Source organism: Branchiostoma belcheri, unplaced genomic scaffold, assembly GCF_001625305.1.
Source record: "Branchiostoma belcheri isolate BF01 breed outbred unplaced genomic scaffold, Haploidv18h27 scaffold126, whole genome shotgun sequence".
Classification (NCBI taxonomy): Eukaryota; Metazoa; Chordata; class Leptocardii; order Amphioxiformes; family Branchiostomatidae; genus Branchiostoma; species Branchiostoma belcheri.
The window spans coordinates 510,388-527,410 of NW_017802669.1; the positions used below are offsets into that span (position 1 = coordinate 510,388).

Genomic DNA, 17,023 nt, shown 5'->3' on the forward strand with positions numbered 1-17,023 from the left:
TGTGCGGCTAGACTTCTGCCAAACAACCAGCAGTTTCCTGCCGCGTTTTGGCGTTTTGCCGAGACCAAAGATTCCAAATGAATCCGCAGATTCCAAATGAATCCGTTCTTATTAATTACAATAATGTCGATAGATATCGCACACTGTTGCGTATGTACTAGTACTTGGCAAATGCTACACACAATATAGCACATCCCTCTCAGCAATTTAGAAAAAACTGACAGGATTTGTCACAAACTTCAACGATATTCCTGATAATGTCCTACTGCATTGGGGTCCCTCATGTAAATAACACTAAACGTTTACCGTAGGTTTAATTATGACAAGAAACCAAAAGAGTTGAGTAACTTATCGTCTATCCTACCAGTCTGAATTGCTTATAATTTACCTTAAAGTTTATACAATTTTTTTCTTAAATTTCATACAATTTTTGTCACCAAGTGACTCATTTTACATTGAGTTTGTTATTATTGCGCTTGCTTGTCTGTATTTGTTTCATTGCATTTTTTGTAATGTCCGTTGCCTTGATGACGACATCAACATGTCACTGAGCTATGTCTAAAATCTTGAGTTTTTTTGTTATCACGTCTTGTCAGTAAATGTTGTAATAGATTATGATTGAAATATAAGAAATAAGTGAAGTTAATAAAACTGTTGCGGCAACAACTGTAATTATGGAAAACATACTACTCGACAACAATTCTAGACACTTCTTTCTCATACATTGTGCAAATGTTGATGAATTTCGGAAATATTGTTGGAAAAGCTGGACTAGGAAAAATATATGTTTAATCGCGGATATGATATAACCTGTCTAGGACTTGATCTAAGCTTGGAGGAAGTATGCTGTCACGACCAAAGCTCTTATCACCGGATGTCTTTCCGACATCCTCTCAGCACAAGTTCTGTTCCCCTTTTCGACATATCACAATGAGTCATGCTTCTGTTCCCATTTAGATGTAACACTAGAGTAAGCTTAAATGGTCTTAAAGTTGATACTCATGTTTGCTTACATTCACTAAATCAGACCCTTCTATAATCAAAAAGGTAGGATTTTTGAGACATGTACAATGGACAAGTTCTGGTCTATAGATATATATATTTGTTAAATAGGTTTCTCTTCCTTGACATGACAGACATCTAAACCTACCTTAAGCCACCTTTGATGAAGTGTATAAGCCTGTATTGAATGTACTAAATACCCTTGCAATTAGCCCATGGACAAGAATTTGCAATTGACTTTCTGCAATTGAAAGAAAAACTTTCTATATAAACTTCACAAATCTGCGAAAGACCCCGGATGACTCTTGTCTCATTCGATGGAAGACAGGTTGATTGAGTGCGTGTTTGGGGCATGCGGGAATATGTCACCATATCGCTGTCCTGTGAGTTTGTGGACGGTTCTGTTATAACATGGTGCACCGTTCAAATCCCAAGACGAATGTGACCACCGCTTTAAAGGCATCGAATGTAATTTCAGTGCGGCAAATTTTCTATTCATTCTTTTTAAGTAATAAGTTGAATCAATCGTATCCTATAGCATACTGATATCTGTGAGGCAAACTGACAATGTCGCTGACGGTAAACGGTTGGTTGTTTTGTATCGTATATAGGTGTAATCTAGCTATCTATTGATGGTACCAAAAACTTATGGTACTCCTCACAAAGCTTGTTTTGAAGCTTTTTTTTAAACATTTCAAGTATGAAAGGATGACGAAAATCCAGAATATTTCTTGTTTTGCAACCTTTAAATTGCATCAGATACCTTTAAATAAATCCTTGTGACAAGAAACAGTTTTTCTGTGCGTGTGCAGGTCTCCGACAGGTTACAACATGACGTCAGATCTAATTCTGTCGCCGATTTGAAGTCTGTTGTTGCTACGATGTTTCCTAATTTTAGCATGATTCTTGTGTCAGCAGCAGCCCTTATTTCCGTTTCCTTATGCTCATGTCCTGTTTTGTAACAGTATCGTGTCAGAACTACCCATTTCTGTTCACCATTGTCATTTTTGCGCCCGTGTCCCATGGTGTTTGACTGTGACTTTGACAGTATTCAAAGTTCTCACTTCTCAGAGAGGGTCCGGCTGGTAGACTGAAGTAGAGGTGCAAACTCTTTGTTTTTTTTATTTTATTTTTGGTAACGGGTCTGTATCCCTTGTTTCTAGTAACCGTTCTTGAGCACGTGCGATTTTCCCATTATTTCGGAAAGAAGAAGATAAAAGAATTTGATTTCCCTCTGGCGATGGTACATTAGAAAAAAGATATGACACGTGGCCGCCTTAGATGTAGACTGGTTCACAATTGAAATTTCCTTCGTGTTCCTTTGTTTGTTCCCCTTTCGAAGTCCGCCTTTTTTCCGTTAAAACTTTCTGGTACGTTCATCGGTCGGTATCCGGCAGGCAAAAACGGTCCTATCTTGCTCATGTATGTAGGGATAAGGGGTAAACTGAAAATTATGTTTGTAGCTTGTTTATGAAGTGTGCATTTATCACGAAAGTTCATCTGTGTTGGTAGTAATTATGGTAAAATGTTGAACTTTATTGCAAACACAAAGTTACGCAGAAATCAAATTTTTAACGACCACTGTCTCCTTCATCATGATACTGAATGACCGATCACTTTAAAACGTAATCTCGCGAGAGTTAAGATACACACACGTGACCTTATTCACACGAGACTACACTGATACTTGATGTACATGTAAGCAAGTGATCAAAATGGAATGTTTCAAGAGGCATTAAGGAGGTCATATATATCAGGGCACTCCAGCCATCACTCAACAGAGACGGTTGACGATGTAGACTCCCTGGCACTTTAGTCACGAACATCCGTGAAACTCGAAATGATGAAATGACGAAATGATGATAATGATTCCAAAAGTATGAAGTAAGTTTAAACTGTAATTTACAAGACAACAAAAATTGGACTCACCCAAATTTTCGACTGTACAACTCCAGTCTTTTTCAAGGAATGAGCAATCCACCGCTTCCGTGACGTCCACTCCGTGAGCAGTGGATCATAGGTTGCAGAAAGTCTGTGGCGCCCCCCGTCTCTGTTGAGGGATGGCTGTAAAGCCCTGAGGTAGTTGGCCTCTTTAATCCCTCGTGCAAAAAAGTCCGGTTCTGTGTCCAAGATTTTTACTTTGTCCAGTGAGACTGAATGTCCATGGGATTCTATATGTATATGTTGTGAAACCTCAGAGGTAGTTGAGCTAGGTCGTTTGTGTTCTAGGAACCTAGCCTTGAGCGATCTTTCAGTCTCTCCGATATAGGTTTCCTTACATGGGCCCCTGGAATTCTGTCCTTGACACTGTATGTGGTACAGCACCCCACATTTGCTTTCCTTTGGTGTTTTGTCCTTTGGTGAAACCAGTATGTTCCGGAGGGTTCTGGTTGGTCTAAAACAGGTCTTAACCCCGTATGTAGCAAAGATCCTCCTGAGCCCTTCACTCAGACCTATGATCCACTGCTCACGGAGTCACGTGTGTTATTTGCGTGACGTGACTGAAAAAGACTGGAGTTGTACAGTCGAAAATTTGGGGAAGTCCAATTTTTGTTGTGTTGGAAATTACAGTTCAAACTTACTTCATAATGACTTCTACCAACACAGATGAACTTTCAAGATAAGATTCCAAAAGTACATGTAATAATTTAGGGGGCGGTGGGGGGGCTTTCAGATTTCTAAAGAACTGCTTTAAAACTGTACATGTATAGCAATAGGTTATTCCACAGTTTTCTTGCCATATGGTTCGGACGTTATTACATGGCTTCTTAGAAAAAGACCTTAAATATGCATTTTATGCCCAATCGAACCCTTACCTCCTTTTGATAACCAATAGACTAATCCAATCTCGTCGTGCACTGCAGTGTGGACCTAACAATTCATCTGCCTCTAGCTATAGCTTCATATATTTTATATTTAGGCATGCATTCTTTTAAGAAAGGTCCCCACCCCCCGAAGAAAAATCATAAACAAAACTAGAGTTCCCCGATCTCATACCTTCGCCAAATGATGTTAATCTTTATGACTGACAAAGTTTAGATTAGATTATTCCCCCCTGATTTATGAGATAGGAACCTAATTTTCATGAATTATATCATTTTATCATAATCTCAACCAAAAGACAGTCTTATATTAACAAAGAATGCATTCTAGCATTTCCTAATAAATTATGCAAATGAGGTCCTGATTTGAATAAATTATGTTTAATGATGTTCACCTCAATTTAACTTTCAAATACCACAAGTATGAAATTCCAGGCAGTTATCATTACATAATTATAAAATTTTCTCATTAATTATGCAAATTAAGTCATTGTTAACATAATCAACATCTTCCTGTGTTTCTCTCCTTGTCAATTACCAATGTCACAAGCTTCAATTGTCCTATCATGGAATGCAGCTGATTTATAGAATTTCCCCATAAATTATGCAAATTACATCCATATTTGCATAATTTTCACATAATTTTATTAAGCATCACGTAAGCTACCTACCTACCAAAAACCAACCGGTTCTTGAGTTATCCCCTTTTGAATATTTTCAAGAATTTATCCCTGCAGTTCCAGAGCAAGCCGCTAGGAGGCCTAAACTCACGTCACTTCTTTCACAGCACAAGAGCTACCTACCATCTAAATTTCATCACCATAGCATGTCTAGATCATGAGATATCAAAACCGGAAGTTCAGCTGCAGTACCATAACAAGCCGCTAGGGGGTCCAAAATCTAATCATTTTGAGGTCTCATCAAGACCTACCCACCTACCAAGTATGAAGACAATCCATCAAGGCCTTCTCAAGTTATCGTGTTTACAGACAGACAGACAGACACACACACACACACACACATACACGAACGCCCCTGAAAACATAACCTTCTTGGCGAAGGTAATGATCCCTATATTCTGTGAAGTAAACTTTACACCGGGAACACGTTGCCAAAACGTACTGCGCCTGCGCAAACCCCGTCATGTATTGTGCATAAGTACATCGACAGAACGTCTCGTCGAAGGTAGTGTTCGCTTATTCAAGATGACATCCAGGCTATAGTTTTAAAATGGGGTAGCCCTAACCCTTGCTTCGCCTATTGAGTCAGTTAAGTCAAGCTTACACCAATTGTTATTATCTTTGTAGCAGCAGCAGCAGCATGCAGACGAGCCACGTGACGTGCCGAACTGCTGCAGTCTGTGTCCTCGGTCTCCTGTGGGTCGTCACGGCTGTCTTCACCTGCCCGGAGAAATGTGGGTGTGATGGCGGGCGGACTAGATGTGACGCAAGGGGGTTCAAAGATGTTCCCGCCAACATACCATTGGAGACAACTATTCTCTCCCTGCAGTACAACAGTATCCAGAACCTGACTGAGGTGGCTTTCTCCAGACTCACCAGGCTGAAGCGGCTTTATCTGCAGGACAACAACATCAGCGTTCTCCCTGACGGAGTCTTCTCACATCTCACCAGCCTGGAGTGGCTTGATCTGCAGAACAATGACATCCGCGTTCTCCCTGACGGAGTCTTCTCACATCTCACCAGGCTGGAGCGGCTTTTTCTGCAGAACAACAACATCAGCGTTCTCCCTGACGGAGTCTTCTCACATCTCACCAGGCTGAAGCGGCTTTATCTGCAGAACAACAACATCAGCGTTCTCCCTGACGGAGTCTTCTCACATCTCACCAGCCTGAATGACCTTTATCTGCAGAACAACAACATCCGCGTTCTCCCTGACGAAGTCTTCTCACATCTCTTCAGCCTGGTGTGGCTTTATCTGCAGAACAACAACATCAGCGTTCTCCCTGACGGAGTCTTCTCACATCTCTTCAGCCTGAAGCGGCTTTATCTGCAGAACAACAACATCCGCGTTCTACCTGACGGAGTCTTCTCACATATCATGATCAGCAGCCTGGAGCGGCTTGATCTGCAGAACAATGACATCCGCGTTCTCCATGACGGAGTCTTCTCACATCTCACCAGCCTGTGGTGGCTTAATCTGCAGAACAACAACATCCGCGTTCTCCATGACGGAGTCTTCTCACATCTCACCAGCCTGAATGACCTTTATCTGCAGAACAACAACATCAGCGTTCTCCCTGACGAAGTCTTCTCACATCTCACCAGCCTGGTGTGGCTTTATCTGCAGAACAACAACATCCGCGTTCTCCCTGACGGAGTCTTCTCACATCTCACCAGCCTGGAGCGGCTTTATCTGCAGAACAACAGCATCAGTGTTCTCTCTAACGGAGTTTTCTCACATCTCACCAGCCTAGTGGGGCTTAATCTGCAGAACAACAACATCAGCGTTCTCCCTGACGGAGTCTTCTCACATCTCACCAGCCTAGTGGGGCTTAATCTGCAGAACAACAACATCAGTGTTCTCTCTAACGGAGTTTTCTCACATCTCATCAGCCTAGTGGGGCTTAATCTGCAGAACAACAACATCAGCGTTCTCCCTGACGGAGTCTTCTCACATCTCACCAGCCTAGTGGGGCTTAATCTGCAGAACAACAACATCAGCGTTCTCCCTGACGGAGTCTTCTCACATCTCACCAGCCTAGTGGGGCTTAATCTGCAGAACAACGACATCAGTGTTCTCCCTGACGGAGTCTTCTCACATCTCACCAGCCTGAATGACCTTTATCTGCAGAACAACGACATCGGCATTCTTCCTGACGGAGTCTTCTCACATCTCACAAGCCTGGAGCGGCTTTATCTGCAGAACAACAGCATCAGTGTTCTCTCTAACGGAGTTTTCTCACATCTCACCAGCCTAGTGGGGCTTAATCTGCAGAACAACAACATCAGTGTTCTCTCTGACGGAGTCTTCTCACATCTCACCAGCCTGGAGCGGCTTTATCTACAGAACAACAAAATAAGCGTTGTCCCTAACGGAGACGTCTCACTAACCAGTCAAACCAAGTTAAAACTGTCCAGTAACCGCAGACAGGCATTGCCCACACACATCACAAATCTTCCTCGCCTGACGACCCTTGCTATGGATGGGAACCCCTGGAGGTGTGACTGTAGATTACAGGGTCAAATGATTCCGTCACGTCTGCGTAGTAAGATACAGGGGAACCCTACCTGCAGCTCCCCTCCGCACATGGAAGGTGTCGCACTGGTACATGTCGACACATTCATTTGTCACGGTCAGGGGGACTGCACTCCGGCAGAGGATACCTGTGATTGTAACGTCGGCTGGACTGGTCCATATTGTGACAAGGGTAAGATATATTTTTGCATCCCAGGAGCTCAAAAGTAAATGTACGAAATAAATGATAACTATTAATGTGTGTTTAGGGACGCAAGGAACTGTGAGTATGAATATATGATATTTACCTCTAAGAAAACGGAGCTACTGTTTTTGTGTGTGCCTTCTGCATTTGTGATCAAAATAACATGAGGTCTCGGTGGATTGTGATGATATTTCAGTGCAATCGGCTGAGGTTTGAGGTATATCTTGTTTGTCCATCGTGCGTGGTCGATGATGACCAATGTCCTCGGTCTGAGGCATACGACTTAGCTGAATCCGACGTAAGCAAATATGTTACAATACTGTAATATAGAATTGTAAAAAAAGGTACCCTGCATTTGAGAATCATCATATTTTTCACCACTTCTGAGTGATTACCAATAGGAAATAGGGACTCCTGATTGGTCAACGTCTTCTGGCTATCATAACAAATGACAATGAATGGGAATCAATATTTGACAGAAACTATACCTGACACTGCAGCTTTACCCTGACACTGCAGCTTTACCAATAAATCATAGATAAGTGTCACATCATGAACGCACATATACATAGATTAAATTTGGTGTTTTGTAGTAAATGTTTTAGTCTTTTTGCAGTAGGTAAAATATTTTTGGCATATATTATGTAAGTATAATGCAAACTTACATTTGGTTAGACTGACTGAAGACCACTAGAGGTGGCTGTCTTTTGCTGACTTACATGCTAACCCCACGTCCTCGTGAGCTACGGGACTGAGTGATTGAGTGAGATGCAGAGCTACTCTCTCGAAACTCCTTATTGCGTGCAAAAAAAAAACTTATGAATAAATCGTTCCTATCCATCCAAAAATATCTATCCATAATTACTTCACTGCTTAGTTTCAGACCATAACGTGGCACTTGGAAAGATAGCTACCCAGAGTTCCACCGACGATAGTGTTTCGGCAGGACCCAAAAAGGCTGTGGATGGTTGCATGGATGGTTGCGCTAAAACTACGGAGGAATTTCAGCCATGGTGGAAGGTGGACCTGGCAGGTTACTACGCAGTCAACCAGGTCAGCGTTATGGAGGGTCCCTCTTTTACATTGCGTAAGTTGTATCTGTACGAAATGTTACATGTACATGGTCATGGACATAGCCTGGGTAGTATTCTCCCTAGGTACTGCCGCCGACTCTCCCTTGTCGCTGGCTACTACCGTCAAGATCCCCTGTCAAGTCTACGAAAACGCGAGTGGCTCAAACACTGTTTTTTCATAGGTAGGTGGTCGGGCATAGCCCTTTGGGTTGTTGGTCCACTGTGTCCAGCAAATGTGCCCGGCAACGGTATTGGAAGATGTAGCCAACTCCTTCCACCGCCGATTAAATTTAGCTTCCCAACCAAAGTCTGGTTGGAGAGGTAAAGGTAAACAAAGGAAGAACACAGCGTCTTGCCAAGAATGATAGCATCGAGCGCACGACCACATGGTTTCGTGTCCGCTAGCCTACCCACTCGGCCATTTAACACCAAATACGTTTTTCATATCATAACGACGTCATAACAATGACGCATTGCACACTTTTTGTTTCTGCTTGTTGTGCTATAGAATGATATAGTTTTAATTTTGTGCGTGTTGTTCACTGATATTTACAGAAAGGTTAATTTATGGTTTAACCTTAATGGTGCGAGTTGGCCCGAACGAGGACTTTACCCGGAATGACCAGTGCGGTCTGAATTACACGGCCACTCTGACGGGTCGGCGGACAGTTGTGTTGCACTGCGAACCGCCACTGCCCGGGCGCTATGTGTCCGTACAGATGGTGGGGCTGCCAGGAGAATTGAATCTGTGCGAGGTGGAGGTCTACGTTACAGGTATAATTAGCTCTAATTTTTATGCCTGCACAGGAGAGAAGAATTCAAACGAAATCAAATTTGGATTCAATGTGTAGTTATCATCAACCCCATAACCATTAAATGGTTTGTTCCGTTACAGCAAACAAGGCTTATCTTTATCCATACATCCCAATAATATTGTCATTACTACTGTACTCAAACAGTGACAGCATTTGCAACAATAAACAAAAATACTTGCAAAACAAAAAAGGCACATATAAAATTAGGCGTATCACACCACTTACTGTACTTACTGTACTTACTTTTAAACTTAAACAATGATTATAGTTCTTTATTTTTGTTTATTTACTACTATCCTTATATAGTTCGTCAAGGAAGATGTTATATTTTTAAAGTGGATTTTTCAAACTTCTTTTAGGCATCTGCTGTGACGATACCGTACGAATCGCGAACGGCCAGATCACCGCTAACGACGGCTTCTGCTTTGGGGAAAAAATCCAGTTCTCCTGTGACCCTGGGTACGAGCTTGTGGGCGACTTCTGGACAACCTGTCAGAAGAATGGGAGTTGGGATCGAGAGGTTCCAAAATGTAAACGTGCGTTAGCAACCGCTATTTACGTTTCGAAACTCCTGATAACGTAATGCACTCACTGCATGAAAGGTTGGATTTACCATGTCCATGAGTAGTAAATACCATCAAAGCCGGGCATTGTATTGTTTGTGCCGGACTTGACAATGGTAGTAGATCAAAGTATTAGTGTTGTCCGGTAATTTTTGACTTAACAGTGGTAGAAAATGAAATTACCAGACTTGAGTCGGTTTCTTATTCCATATAATTTCAAAGTAAACATCACCGACTTCACTGAAACTAACATTTACTACCTTGGATAAATCCACCTTTTCGTACGCGATATAGCCATGGTCATATTTTGGGTGGATACTTCAGATGACCTTGAGCGTTGGGTAGACTTGTGTGACTTTTGGGCCCTCCATGATCTACCGTGAGAAGTGAACCGCTTCTAGCTAGAAAATATGTGTAAGTCAGACAGCGAAAGTCAGTCAAATGTCACCATATATATAATCCGAACTTATATTTTACAACAATGCTAATTGATGAATTAATCTTTTAGATGGTATTTTACTAACGTAGCAGCATTTTACACCACAGGTGGTCTTCGTACATCCTTGGAAACCCTGCCTTCTTTCCTTCCTTGAATGGTCATTACAAATTTGATATTACTGTACAGAAAAAATGCATTTGATATTTTATTACCAGGGATCTGCTGTGACAATACAATAGTGATACCGAACGGCCAGGTCACCGGTCACGACGGCTACTGCTCTGGAAACGCCGTCCAGTTCTCCTGTGACACCGGATATAAACTTGACGGCATCTCCTTCGCCATCTGCCAAGACAGGAAATGGGACCGAGAGTTTCCGACCTGTCAACGTGAGTTACCGAAACAACTTTTTTCTTCTTTTCTGTTAGCTGAAAGGAAAGCATCCACCATATCATGTACTGCAGGCAGACTATCTTTCCTATCAGAAAATGAAAATAAACAAAAAAACGGCGGTGCTTGACCGCTCTACCCCCATGCTAAATTTCAAGTCATTTAGCTAGAAGATAAAAGATTTAAGGCAATTTGACCAAAGAAATTATCAGTAAGAAAATTATAGTAACGATTCATGCGTTTTCGTTCTCTAAAGGGCTAAATGTACTAGATGAAAACGCGTAGGATAAACATCATATAAGAATACAAAAGCAAGGAGGAAAAGAGGAAAAAGACACGTATCATTCAATACTTGTGGCACGGAGTGAAACATAATAAGTTAGGCCTCAAACAGGGGTGGTGAACATACTCTTTAAGGGGACATTTTAGTTGGACGCATGGAAAGTATATTTAAGTATCATTCATAATTAATGCTGCTCATGCCATTTCTGTATATTTTCAGGTATCTGCTGTGACAATACAACCGAAATCACGAACGGCCTGGTTAATGCTACCGACGGTTACTGCTTTGGGAACGACATATTGTTCTCTTGTAACCCCGGATACGAGCTTGTCGGCAGCTCTTTGGCTACCTGCCAGGGAGACGGAAGTTGGGGTCGAGACATCCCGACTTGCCAACGTGAGTTAATGAAACACGGGCCTCTTTTCTATTACCCGAATTAAATATTATATTGACGAACTAAGTCTTCTTAGACTTAGTTCGTCAATATGATATTTAATGTCTAGAACGGTCTCAAAGACCAACTGGATCTTCAGGACACTTCAAGACAAATTCGCCATTTCGCAACTAACTATTGAAGGATTGCAATAACAGACAACACTTGCCCCCTCCCCCATATTGCCAGAAGAAAAAAGAAAGAGCTGTTATCCGACGTTGTAGGCAAAATAAAGTATGATATCACAATCTTTAAAACAACTTTAAGTCCCTCGTCGCTGGATGGCCAAGGTGTCGTTATATGTTATTACTACTCTGGTGCCGGAATAAAAAGCAAACTGAAAATTTGTTATAGCACACACAGTACCTGAAGAACAATCTATGGAAGCCACCATTGCTGGTGCAAGTGCCAGTGTCGTCGCAGTGCTGATTGTGGTAGCTGCCGTCTTCATGGTCCTCTTAAGACGAAGGAGGAGGAAAAGGAAAGACAGTCTAGTGCAAGTCAGCTACTTTTTACCAGATGATGTAATAAGTGAGTAAGGCTGTACCTATCTTCTTCTGGATAGTAGGTTTTGAGTTCAACTTCGTTAACCAATAAATGTTAATTGTAGCAAAAAATTTCATACATGCGATAACATTGGATTTTTAAAATAGACGAGACTTTTTAAATGCAGCAGATTTTACTTCAATGTTCCTGTACCATGTTTTGGTACAGTCCACAACAGGAGACTGCAAGAGTTAGCGGCGGCCCCGCCCGTTCCTGACCGGCCAGAGTTGCCGGGGTTTGAGGTCGATCCCAGCCGGGTGACGCTCGGTGAGAGGATCGGCAGCGGGGCGTTCGGCCTCGCTTACCGGGCAACCCTGACAACTGGCGACAAGACGGAGGATGTCGTCGTAAAAACTTTGAAAGGTTATATATATATATATAATATGATATAATATAATAATTTGAGAGATAGATAAATTGATAGATAGATAGGCTGATTCTTTTGGCATTTTCAAACATTTCTGCCTTACAGATTATCACGGCATATTGAATGAATTGCAGATGCCCCCAGCGAGGAAGACCGGCTGAGTTTTCTGCAAGAGATCCGTGCAGTGGTGGCGCTAGGAGTTCAGGACAACGTGCTGAGTCTGGTCGGCTGCTGTACGGTAGTGCGAGACCATCTGTATCTCATCACGGAGTTCATGCCGTATGGAGACCTGAAGAACTTCTTACGGAAATGCCGACAGGTGAGCCATCTTGTTGTCGTATTCTGCAAGATCTTCTTGGCTTGGCTTCGTGTACGTGTCCGAAGATTTCAGGGGCCCTTCCCTTTCCTCTTCTCTTCCCTTTCCTCTCTCCTTCCTATTCTGCAAGATAGTAAGTAAGTAAAGGCGTTTAGTCCTTTTTTCGTATTTGCAAATTCCAACTTCAATAGTAAATTGTGTTTCTACAGGAAGAGATCTATGACGAACCTCGGGACGACATTTACAACTTTGAGGTGAAACAAATGTACCAAGTGGCCCGGCAGATCGCTAGAGGCATGGTGAGTACATGTACCAAGAGCCGAAAGATGCAGATGTATGATCAGGTGCTGCAGATGTACTGGGTTTTGCAGCTGTACAGGGTTCAGCAGATGTACCGGAAGCTGCAGTGGTACTAGGTGCTGGAGATGCACCGGGTAATGCAGATGTACCGGTGTGGCAAATGTGCCAGGTGCTGCAAATGTAAAAAGTGCTGCATATTTGACAGGTGATGCAGATGTACCGGGTGCTGCAGATACACCAGGTAGCCCAGCATATTACTATGGGCATGGCATAACCTCTATGATATTTATTTGCACTCCTTTAGAATAATGATATGAAAGACGCTCCCCTTCGCCCAGTTCTAATTTAATGGCGAGTTGGATGTATTTCAGACTAGATTGATGTAATGTACCAAATTAGTCATGGCATTTCTGTGGATGTTCATGTTTCAGGATCACATCTCCCGGTCCCGTTACATCCACGGTGATCTGGCCGCCCGGAACGTGCTGGTCGGTGAGGAGCTGAAGGTGAAGATTTCTGACTTCGGGCTGGCAGAAGACATCTACACCCGAGGTTACCGTCGGCAGGACCGGCTCCAGAGGGTGCCCTGGAAGTGGATGGCGCCGGAGCGGCTGGAGGATGGGAAAGCCTACACCACACGGAGCGATGTGTGAGTAGTCTTATCGTAATCTTCCAGTGTAACTGTGATACTCAGACTATAACTCTAGCCCTACACCACACAGAGCGATGTGTGAGTAGTCTTATCGTAATAGTTCCAGTGTAACTGTGATACTCAGACTATAACTCTAACCATACACTACACAGGGATCTGTGGGTAGTCTTGCCGAATAATTTCAGTGTATCTGTGATAGTCTAACCCTACAGCACACATAGCGATGAGTTCGTAGTAGCCCTTTAGTTACACAATCTGCACTGCAAGTCTAAAGCGACGGTCACAACCCGCCGTACGTGCTTCTGCGTGCTGTCTACGTGCAAAAACGTGAGCAAACGTAGGGCATCCGTGCGTGGTGAGTACTGCCTCCGTACGGAATCCTACGGATTTGGGAGCACGCAGACACGCCGTAGAACTTTAAGTGCATGTAAAACTTTCTCTACGTGCGGTCTGCGGATTCACCACCCGTGTGTGCGATTACGAGCGACGCGCGTGCCCCGTACGTGCCGTGCGGAAGATGCACGTGTGAGTACGGCCTCCGTGCGGTAAAGTTGCAATCGCACAGAGATCGTACGTTGTAAGCACGTACAACTCACTTACCACTTGCGCAACGTACGATACACGCAACCGCTCACGGCCAGACTTGGCGTGCAGACCACACTCTTACACTTTGCGCAACCGTGCGAGTGACGTGCGAGTGACGTGCGTAGACGCCACTCCTTCCCCACGTTTTCAGAAAAACGTAGCAGACGTAGCCTGCCCAAAACGAACGGACAAAAGCACGTACGGCGGGTTGTGACCGTCGCTTTAGGCTCAAACTCCTAACTCTTCTAACCCTACACCTCACAGAGCAATGAGTTAGTAACACTTTTATCACACAATCTGCAGTGTACGTCTCATGTTCAAATACTAACTCTTACCCTACACCACACAGAGCTATGAGTGACTAACACTTTTATCACACAATCTGCGTTGCATTTTTCATGCTCAAATCCTAACTCTAACCCCACACCATGCAGAGTTATGAGTGGGTAACACTTTTATCACACAATTTGCAGTGTAACTAACTCCCATGCTCAAATCCTAACTAATAACTCTTACACTACACCACACAGAGCAACGATCTCTGAACCGTAGAGCCGACGAAGAGAATTTGGTCTATTGCTATAACTTGCCATTTCCGAACATATCCTTGAAGTTAAAAACTCAATCACATTGCTAGTAACTACTGATATTACTTAGATAGTCTGTGCTAAACGCCAAAACACCAAAATATCTTTAAATGACTATACTTGCATGATACTGAAAATAAATCTCAGTGTGTACCAGCAGAGACTCCAATCGGGTCTACCAGTAGAATTAACGATCTCATTAGTTAGGAGGCTCCAGACTTTCATGTCTCCTATAAATTATTAATTCCCGTTTTTATGTCCTGACATTGCCCCCCTCCCACCATACATGTAGGTGGTCCTTCGGGATAGTGCTGTACGAGATCAGTACGCTAGGGGGCGAGCCTTACCCTGACGTGGCAATAGCCCATCTGAAAGATCGCCTGCAGGCTGGATTCAGGATGCCCAACCCAGAGGGCTGCCCTCCTGGCATGTAAGTCTGGGTTTTGTGCAACCTAATTGCTAGAAAACGGAAAAGGTTTATTCAAAATCTACCAAGATAAACAAACAAAAGTAAACACAAACAAAAGTAAAATACATTACATATTAGTGAATTTTCATAATGTTCAGTTCAGCAAACATACATGCTTGATGTACTTTAAGCGTATATCATTGTGCGGCAATACATACAGCTTTTATTGTTCTTCAAAACTGGTGCATCATAGCATTTTTCAATCTATACTTACGTTAATGAATACTGTCATTACTCACAAGACAGCTGCAGTTACAAAAAGATCGCTAGATGTCACTTTTTCTCCATGCTCCACAGGTACGATCTGATGCTGCAGTGCTGGCGTTGGCAGCCCGCCGAGCGGCCGTCCTTCCGCAACCTGGAGCTCGACCTGGATAGTCAGCTGGCCTTCTACGGACCCGAGTACGCTAGAACAGCTCCTGCCACTGGAACAGCACCCAAACCTACAGCATAATGTACTTTGTCGACTAGATGTATCCAACAAGTCGACATGGCTAGTATATCAGGCTCTGAGCAGATAGCCAACATTGCTAGCGACAAGTGGAAGTGGAGAGCTCTTGCAGTGGCCTGCGTTGTAGCCAGACAAATGCATATGATGATGATTAGTCTTTACAAGATATCACCAAATGGCTTATACATTACTCATTAGATGGCAGGAAATATATGAACTTATAACTAGACTATGATAAAGGTGACTCTTTTTGCCTTTGACAATTTCTGGACTTTCTACGTAGGGGAATCTCTAAATAAAGCTGTACGTATACGCAATCAGCAAGTATGCGTATGAAATATGAAATTATAATTAACTCTGAAATATCAAATTAATTCTGATATCCTACAAGTATTTAATCATGTCTTATAACAAAAAAATCAACTTCTTAACGTAGTTATTATTTTTTGTGTGCCTTCGCGTCTGGATTTCCACATATTATAGTCAGTATAACTGAACAAGTTACAGACGAATTGTGATAATTTGTGCTTTAATACGTGTGGCCATATTATCGGCCATATGTATTCAAAGTTGTCGATATAACTAGTATATAGGTGTTACAAGTATTGGTTTATATATTTAAATTGATGCCATGTATTGATAAAGTTACTGATATATTGATTAGCCATGTATTGATAAATTTACTGATGCATAGATTAGACATGTATTGATAACATGACTATTTTCAATATGAAATAATTTCAATGAACCTGTATCTTTTAATGCTTTAGTTATATATTCTGTTCGCAATGTTAAACCCTGTAGGAAAAACGTATTGTAAATGGACGGCAAATCAATTCAGGAGCCCTGCGATTTTGTATCATTTAAGGCCATGTTGATTTGATTATATGGATGACATCCGCGCGCGCATGAATTTTCGGCCGTTTCCAAAAAAAAAAAAAGTTTTCAACCATACTGTAAATCGTACAAAACAGTTGCAAAATGAGCAAAAATATACTATAAGTTTTAATTTTAAATTTAAAAAAAATTAATAAAAACTATACCAATGTCGTAGAATGCCAAAATCAAACGAAAAAAGACGAAATTGTTAAGAAAAGAAATGGAAGACTAGATTATTCGCCAAACCATATTCTGTGCCATTTGCTCAACCCTCATGACCACGTAGATTTCATAATGAAAACAACTTTTTTTTTGCAAAACTTTTTTTTATTCGCACGCGCGCATCAGTTTTGGGGCTCCCGGAGGATGTCATCCATATAATCAAATCAACATGGCCTAATGTAAATAAACCAGTTTATATATTTGTGACAACAATTTCCCTGGTACAATGACAATGAGCTAATCTGCTTCGAAATCACTATTAATTTTTTCACCTTAATATCCCATTGATGGAATGTGCTATATAAACAATATATGGCAGATAATAAACTACTCCATTTTGTCTCTTCTGACACCTTTTGGTCGGTTTAACACGTATAAAACTTCTCTTCTTCTGAAGCATTTCTAATCCTGAGAAAAGCGACCAAGGAC

At 42.2% G+C, this 17,023-nt stretch overlaps 1 protein-coding gene across 1 annotated transcript; it reads left to right on the forward strand.

Moving 5' to 3' along the window:
* Window positions 1-5,144: 5,144 nt before the first annotated feature.
* On the forward strand, window positions 5,145-15,496 carry LOC109463433 (slit homolog 1 protein-like). Its single transcript, XM_019760251.1, has 13 exons — window positions 5,145-6,851; window positions 6,990-7,217; window positions 8,876-9,071; window positions 9,472-9,648; window positions 10,330-10,503; window positions 11,007-11,183; window positions 11,584-11,751; window positions 11,935-12,129; window positions 12,268-12,452; window positions 12,659-12,748; window positions 13,181-13,398; window positions 14,866-15,003; window positions 15,340-15,496. The coding sequence occupies exons 1-13, from the start codon at window positions 5,145-5,147 to the stop codon at window positions 15,494-15,496; spliced, it is 3,810 nt and encodes a 1,269-aa protein (XP_019615810.1).
* The last annotated feature ends 1,527 nt before the right edge of the window (window positions 15,497-17,023 follow it).